This window comes from Bombina bombina, chromosome 7, assembly GCF_027579735.1.
Source record: "Bombina bombina isolate aBomBom1 chromosome 7, aBomBom1.pri, whole genome shotgun sequence".
Classification (NCBI taxonomy): Eukaryota; Metazoa; Chordata; class Amphibia; order Anura; family Bombinatoridae; genus Bombina; species Bombina bombina.
Genome location: NC_069505.1, coordinates 286,675,160 through 286,684,029, shown reverse-complemented (window position 1 = coordinate 286,684,029; position 8,870 = coordinate 286,675,160). Strand labels below are relative to the sequence as shown.

The 8,870-nt window shown below is 39.5% G+C and overlaps 1 protein-coding gene across 3 annotated transcripts in view; it reads right to left on the bottom strand.

Moving 5' to 3' along the window:
• Positions 1 to 322: 322 nt before the first annotated feature.
• Positions 323 to 8,870, bottom strand: part of KBTBD12 (kelch repeat and BTB domain containing 12) — a 247,290-nt gene continuing 238,742 nt past the window's right edge. For all 3 annotated transcript variants that reach the window (XM_053720829.1, XM_053720831.1, XM_053720830.1), the window contains one exon: positions 323 to 729. In XM_053720829.1, the coding sequence (XP_053576804.1) occupies positions 560 to 729 (170 nt within the window). In that variant the 3' untranslated portion in view covers positions 323 to 559. The remainder of the gene's footprint in view (positions 730 to 8,870) is intronic.

The window sequence follows — 8,870 nt, the reverse complement described above, 5'->3', positions numbered from 1 at the left end:
GTAGGCTGGTGAGCATGCACGTGTACTGAGCACTATATGGCTGCAGTGTTTGCAACAATGATTGTAACAATGTTATGCACGTGCACTCTCCTTATAAGGAGGTCAGTTTCAACAAGACATAGGTCAATTTGATAACAGAAGTAAATTAGACATTTTTTAAAAATTGCACATTCTATATAGTCAAGAATTTTTATATAAATGTCCAGGTCCCTTGAATCTTTAAATCTGCTTATTGTTCAAAATACCAAGAGACAAAAAGGAGAAACTAAAAAGACTCGGGGATATAATGAAAGGGCTGTGGGCCGAGGAAGAACAAAATAGGTAAAACAGATTATTTTGTTTATTATTTAAGTTTGACCCTCAGACGTTATGATAGATTTACATAATGATGAGTTCCATCACCGGGCAGTGGGCAATGGTAAAACCGCTTTTGCTTATAAACACTACTAAATTATGTGGCATAAAATCATTATCATTTTGTAATTAACATGAGCCTTATTTATGATATTGATATATATTATATGAACGCGTTTTGCTACCGGAGTATTTCTCCATTGTGTCATCTTTGCTCCAAGTCGCGAGGTGGAGGAATAAGGTCCCGGGGATTGAGTTTGGCTACAAGACAAACATCGTACGTATCGTGCATGGGGGCTCTCATATACACAACGTTCCATTGGTTTTCCCAAGGGTCAAGCTCCAGAATTTCTTTTATGATGACCTCATGGCGATCTGCAAAGCAAACACAGGGAACTTACTAAAGAGCAAATCTGCAAAGAGGCCAGCGCACCATGACAACTATTACTGGCGTTTAAAGGCACATTAGCAAATAGAAATCTGTTCAGTAGTTAAGGTCATTGTGACAAAACTGCTGTTTGTCTTCCTTATAAACTTTACAGGATTAAGAGTTTTTACAGGTTTTAAAATTTGCTTCACATTTGGTTCTATTTCTGAGTGATTTATTTAGATTTCCCTGAGTATTATGTATTAGCTTTGAACTCTGCTTTCCAAAATTAGGAAGTGTAACATCAGAGGTGTTCACTAAGACAGAACCCTGAGTAATGAGGTCAGAGGTGCAGGGCAAACAGGAAGAGAATCTTGAGTATAAGGGATTAAATGCCCTATTGTCCTAATCTGCTGACATAATAAATTAATAACCGTACCTAACTTACATTGTAATAACTTAAATAAGAAATAAATACAGGACACTTGTTTGGATGAAAGACCTATGGGTTGCATTTATTGTGAAGCCAACAGAAATCTGGCATTCAATTTCAAATGGAACAAGATAGTGTTACAACCTCAGTACTTTTAATAAAAGCCATATCCCAGTATTACAAATAACGGCATCTTCTTACCAGGAAAAGAGTGGAGTCAAATGCACTTCCACAGGTAAAGGTAGGTTCCAAGTCCAGACCCCTTCGTGAGGAGGCTACACAACACTACAACTCTATGAGGAGTGTGTCACACTGTGTCTACCTGCTCTCCCCACTACCTGAACCTTGTCTCCCTCGATACTCCGCTTTCGGGTTAACGCTCGCTCCACGGCCGGCTCCTCTGGTAGTCATTAATGACGTCACACGCTGTGCACAATTCAAATGGGACTGGGATATGCTTCTGCAGGTGAGAACGGTATATGCGGGCTCTGAAGCTTGGCTGAAAGTGATAAGGTTCATCCAAAGAAAAGTAATCTCAGACGTCCCAACTCAATTTCAAATACCCAATAACATGTGGTGGCAATAGGGGCCTAAGTATAGAAAACCTCTGCAAAAGAGATGGTCAAACAGCTGACAGAAGCGGAGCACAGCTAAACGCACAAGGTTTACCTTAGGGAGTTCTCAGCCCATCTCAAAACAGTGGAGCACCCTCAGGCTTGTGCTTCAGGACATCACTAACACTGCAATGGCCATCACTCAACCTCACCAACCGCTTAAGCCAGGGTGCAAAATATCTTATCAACTCTAAACCTCTAGGACAAAGAGCAAATAGACGGACAGAATGTTGGCACTTGGGGAGTTGAAAATTACCGTCCTTGGACTTACAGAGATAGTTCTACTAACCCTCCTCAAAACGCAAACCAACTTCAGGATACCTTAAGGGGGAACCCAAAAAAACAATTGCCACCAATCCTGCAAACAAACAAGGGGAATGGGAGGGTGGGGAAGCTTCAGGATCAAAAAATATAAAGGGTAAATATCACTCCTCCCCCCTTTATGCAACAATGTATCACACACTCAGCATTAATCTCCTAAGGGCATTAACCCTTAGGTAAGCTTCGGGCTAACTTTTGCCCAACACTAGCTTTCTTGTTACATTCTACTGCTCAAAAGCTGTGATGAATTTGTAGCTTAGGATGAGATATCACTTGAATCACCTATTCAGGTTGTCCAAAACTAAATCAGATAAATATTAGAATATTACTGCAACCTTTTTAATAAATCTTAAAAAACCAACACGTTTTTAAATTAGGACAGTTTTGTCAAAAATTGTATTTGATCAAAAACATAAAATTTGTATGTATTAAATATGCACAGCGTAAAAGGTACACTGCATGTGCAAAAAACACATAGAAATTCATATTTATAAATACAAAGGAAAAAGCGTAATTGTTGATTTTTCGTAAAATGGGCTGAACATGGATGTATATGAAATTGTCTCTCAAATCCAAGTGTAATTGTGTAAACATTTTCCACCTACAGATCTTGCTGTTTTTTCTTGCAAATTAAAAAATACCAAGCTTTTATCAAAATATATAAAACACTAATTACTCTAAAAGGAAAACCTATGCTATAACAGGTATTGTAAGGTACAGTGCACTAAAAACAGTGTAATTTTATTTTTACTAGGCGTAAATTGCAAACATATGCAGAATTCTCCCTGTGTTCTTTGTCCTCCATTGCAAACTTTTAAATAGCAGAGAGCTCTCATTATTTCTATGGGATTTATCTTGCCACTCGCAGGGACAGCTTTTTTTTAATAGAATTCCATGAGGGCTACCCCTGCGAGTGTCTGCGTGGAAAACCACGTCTAGAGTTGCACATATTTTAGAATCAGACCCTACGGGTTCAATTTATGAAGCAGCGGATGTTGCTTCCGACCCACTACGCTTCAGGTCCGCCTGAACTGGAAGTTAAGAAGCAGTGTTCGCAAGACCGCTGCTCTTTAACTCATCCGCCACCTCTGAGGCGGCGGACAGCAATCAGCCTGATCGGGTTGATTGCACTCCCTGCTGTGCAGGGGGCAGCATTGCACAAGCATTTCACTAGAAATGCTTGTACAATGATAAATGCCGATAGCGTATGCCTGTCTGCCTGCACATTAGTAAATCAGCCCCTATGTTTCTTCTCCCTTCTGCAAAATTATGGGAACTACTCCTAAGGTGGACAAAGCAATTGCTACACTTGTTAGGTGGATTACCATTCCTTTATAGGATAGTACCTTTTTCAAGGATCCCATGGGCAGAAAGCTTGAAGACTTTCACAGAAAATTATTTCAGCAGGCATGTTTTATGTTAAGACCAACTGTCACTGTAGCTTGTGTAACTGCAGCTACTACAGTCTGGTGTGACAACTCATTTCTGGTAATGCAACTCTGGAGGAGATCCAGGATCATTTAAATCTCCTAAGGACCACAAACAGCTTTATATGCTATGCAGCAGTTGAAATGATACGTAACGCATTAATGCGAAGAGCAATGCTATGGTTGTTTTGGCAAGATTAATCTTGGTGGCCAGACATGGTCTCTCAAAGCAGACTATTATCTGTTCATTTTCATGGTAAAATCCTGTTTAGCCCTGGACTGGATGCAATTATTACCACAGTCACTGGAGGTAAGGGAACTTTCTTACTACAAGATAAAAAATAGTAGGGTAAACATGGGGCCTCAGGATATTTATGGTCCTTTCAGCAGTCCAAAAACAAAAAAGCAATCAGGTTCTCCCACAAATTATTTGAATTGCTACCCCTCCTTGTCTAAAACAAAGTAGACCAAAACGTCTGCTCTAGCCTACAAGTCCACATGAATGTGTTGCCCCTATTCCAGACCTCATATCTTTGAGCCCTTATAACTTTTGTGTGCAATATTTTTGTGTGAATAATTTTTATTAGAAGGTGTTATTATGAGTGTAACTGTACTTTGAAATGTATTTTTAGTTTTGCAAATCAATTAACCAGAGCTCTGAAGGATGCAGTAATCATCCTAGCGTAAATCGCAATTGTGCTCAAGCGATCGCGTTTACTTTCTACCTGTAATATGAGCAGTAAGCCCAAGGAGCACAAACACCCAAGATAAATCCCTTATCGCTCTGGCTCAAACCTTTGCGCTCCACTTGTAGAACAAACCATAAATAAAGGGGGAAAACAAACAATAAAAAAGAACGGTTCTTATAATTAGTCCTTATATTGTTTGTTTGGCTGTGCACCCAAAACCCTCCATTTCTTTTTATCTCCATTTTTTTCAGCTCCTAAAAATTCTAAGGAGCGACTTCTTCATGACTAATATGTAGTGAGGGTATTAACATTTTATGTTGAGGCCACAAAAGCTGTAAGACTTTCTCTTTCTTTCATTGTCAAGTTTCTCTGGATTAAGGCCTTAATTCATAAGGCACAGCTGTTTGATTTGCAGCAGTTGCAGATTACAGAATTTGTTTTTTGGACTCTAGGAAACGTGGGACAAGCACAAACAATTTTTGCATAAAAGCAAAAGGTGTTTTTAATCTTTTTATGTCCTTTTAATTGGGGTCAGCATATTGTTAAATGCTAGGAAGGATATAAACAATATAGTGTTATTTAAAATGTGCAGCAGCCACTTTCAGCACAAATACAGGAGTATAAAACTAATATGCAAACAACCACCATTACAACAATGCTAATGTTATCCAATATGTACTGTGATATACACACTGCGACACTGCATAGCAACTATTTTGTGTTTGCGTTATTAGCTTGTTTTTTAATGATTTTTTTATTAGATTACAAATAATGTTAAAGATAGTTCAGCATCAATGTTATCATGCTAATATTTATAGGTTGAGATAATGGCACTAATAAAATTCATTCTTGAAACAAATTTATCTGGTTGAAAATTAAAAAAAACTTACAGCAACTTAATTGCAGAATTCATAAATAATTGTTCCTTGTCTCAGCAGAGAGATGCGAGTCCTGTTCCATTATAATCAGTGGAACTGCATGTTTATCGTAACCACTAACTTCTCGCTGCATAGAACAAGTTACACTGTGAAGTACAGGAGCATCATAAACATGTCTTCACAACCTTACAGCAGGGCTCGACAAACCCAGGAGCCACTGGCTAAAATACGTTTACCCTAGCTCCTATCAGTAATGGACCTACTCAAAAAAGGGGACATGTTTTTGGATCCACAAATGCAAATCGGTAGTAAGCAACAGTATTTGTATACATGCTGCTCTGCATGATGATTTTTTGAAGATAAATTGATAAATAAATAGCTAGCTAGATTGATAGATAGATGATAGATAGACGGATAGATGATTGATAGCGGGAACGCATGGGAACGGATGGGAACGGAGTTCCTGCACTATTTTTGCAGGAGGAACTAAGTTCCCTCTGGACAGAGAACAGAAATACTTCAGTAAACACTGCTGCTGCTGGTGTTGGGAGGAGATAGAGCACAGTCTGGTTAGAGGGATAGTGAGATCCTCTAGTAATGGGCAGTTACACTTCCTACAATACACTAAATGCAAGTCTGTCAGTGGTCCTGCTGTGTGATCACCCCGCACTGTGTGTAACACATGGTGCTTACATTTCTGCGTGGCTTGCTCTGGGGTTATTTAGCTCCCCTCAGCAGAAATAGGACTATTGCGCCTTAAGTGGGTGACACTCTGTGACAGAGGAGGATTCTCAGGCCCAAAGGCAACCATTCAACCCTTCATTTGATTTAATTTGCTTTCATTAACCAAAGTGTATAGATTATATACATATAATTACAGTGTGTGTGTGACTGTGTAAGTGTGTGTGTGTGTGTGTGTGTATAAAACAATATTAATTGTGAGGGGGGTGGGTTTCCACACTTTTTTTTTTGTAGGACTTGACCCCTGGATAGATGATAGATAGATAAATAGATAGATAGATGATAGATAGATGATAGATAGATGATAGATGATATATAGATAGATAGATAGATAGATAGGTAGATAGAAAAATAGATAGATAGGTAGGTAGACTTGCAAACTACACTAAAAAAGGCTCCCCTGCATTAGGATTGTACACATTCTGCACACACCTATGTATAGACTGCCTCCGCCCAGTGAGACTGCGTTATCCCAGTAGAACAGACATGAATATTTTACAATTTCAAATGTTTTGCAAATGTTTATCTGAAGTGTTTTGGTTGAATTTATTGTTTTTAAGCATTGATAACAATTCCTGTGTGCTGTGCGAGATATGTGTTGGGGCACAACTTATATATGTTAATGTCAGGAACGCCCACTGACGAAACACTAGACCAGATAGCTGCCGGATACTAGTCAAGGAGAAAACTTGAAAACATTAACTAGAGGAAAAAGCCTAATTGCTATCTATCTATCTATCTATCTATCTATCTATCTATCTATCTATCTATCTATCTATCTATCTATCTATATGTTTGTTTGGCTGTCTATCTATTTATCTGTCTATATATCATCTGTCTGTTTATCTATTATCTATCTATCTATCTATCTGTATCTATGTATCTATCTATCTATTTATATATCTATCTAATATATATTATATCTATATGTCTTATCTATCAGTCTGTCTGTATGTCTTTCTGTCTATTTATCTATCAAGCATCTATGTGTCTGTCTATATATAATCTGTCTGTATGTCTATCAATCAATCATCTATCTGTATGTCTGTGTATCTATCTATCTATCTATCTGTCTGTCTGTCTATCTAGCTATCTATCTTCTATTTGGGTCTATAGGGTAGATGTATCAAGCAGCGGATGCTGTAATCTACTCCCATAGTTTCAGGTTCCCCTAAAACATAAGTCTTAAGACCGCTGCTCCTTAACTCGTCCGCCACCTCTGAGGTGGCGGATAGCAATCATCCCGATCGGATACGATTGGGTTGATTGACACCCCCTGCTAGCGGACGTTTGCGACCACCTGCGTATGCTGTCAGCATTTATCGATGTCCGCCCAACACATTCTACAGCGGATCATGTGTGCCCGATATGATAAATCGGCCCCTATATGTATATCTATCTAGTCACTCTCTAATTCACTACTATCCACAGTTACTATTGCAACTACAATAAAGAATAGGGACCTTTCGGGGGAAATGATACAGGCCCTGATAATTTGCATGCATTTGCATTAATAACTATGCAACACAATTCACTAATTAAAGCCACTAGGGCTGATTTGAAATGAATGTTTGTTTCACATTAGATTCCCCACACACTTAGAATCCGTTTCACCATAACATGACCGTTATTTCTATATTTATCCTTTATTAGACTATACAGACCTAAAGTAGATAAATACAGAACACCCCAGTAATACCAACTGCATGACAACCCTAGCAAACGTCTTTAAATTGGTGTGTAAGGTAAATGATAACTGATTGTATAACAGCGTAAGAGCACTTGTGGCCTCTGATATAACTGCGCGCTCCGCTGCTCCTGTCTCTCAATTTAAATTCTTATCGTTTTCTGTGCACATATAAATCAGAGAACACTAGAGAGGCCTTTGTGAGTTATAAAAGGGTTATATTTCCATAGAATCTTTGATAATGTGTCCTATTTTGAAGTAAAAGACGAGGCTTTGCTGTGTGCGTTCTGCGGCCTCTTTATCTCTGCGCTAGCTGTGAGGGCCAATAGAGTGGTGCATGCTGGGACAGCCTGAAATGCAGCTTTTATGTCTTTTGTCCCCTCTGTTCCTGATGTCTGATTTATTCCTCATGTCTTGAAAATTGTGATAGAATAATTCTCCCAGGGAAGCAGTCAGACTTATTATGAATGGATTCAGGGAGAAAATGCATTTAAAATGCTCAAAGTGCTGAATTCTCTAAGTCTATTTTATTTGATATTTATAATAGTTTTGTGCCTGTCCTAAAGCTGAGAGCTCCAGACCAAACAGACCTCCAGCACGCCCTGACCAGAAGGAACATTAACCCCAGACCTCCCTGTGCTTCAGCCCTTAAAGGCAGCAAGGGGTTAAGAGTTAATACACCAGCACGCCCTGACCAAAAGGAACATTAACCCCAGACCTCCCTGTGCTTCAGCCCTTAAAGGCAGCAAGGGGTTAAGAGTTAATACACCAGCACGCCATGACCAAAAGGAACATTAACCCCAGACCTCCCTGTGCTTCAGCCCTTAAAGGCAGCAAGGGGTTAAGAGATAATACACCAGCACGCCCTCACCAGAAGGAACATTAACCCCAGACCTCCCTGTGCTGAAGCCCTTAAAGGCAGCAAGGGGTTAAGAGTTAATACACCAGCATGCCCTGACCAAAAGGAACATTAACCCCAGACCTCCCTGTGCTTCAGCCCTTAAAGGCAGCAAGGGGTTAAGATTAATACACCAGCACGCCCTGACCAAAAGGAACATTAACCCCAGACCTCCCTGTGATTCAGCCCTTAAAGGCAGCAAGGGGTTAAGAGTTATTAATACACCAGAACACCCTGACCAAAGAAACATTAACTCCAGACCTCCCTGTGCTTCAGTCCTTTAAGGCAGCAAGGGGTTAATAGTTATTAATACACCAGATCGCCCGGACCAAAAAGATTATTAAACCCAGACCTCCCTGTGCTTCAGCCCTCTAAGGCAGCAAAGGGTTAATATTTATTAATACACCTGATCGCCCAGACATAAAGGAATATTAACCCCAGACCTCCCTGTGCTTCAGCCC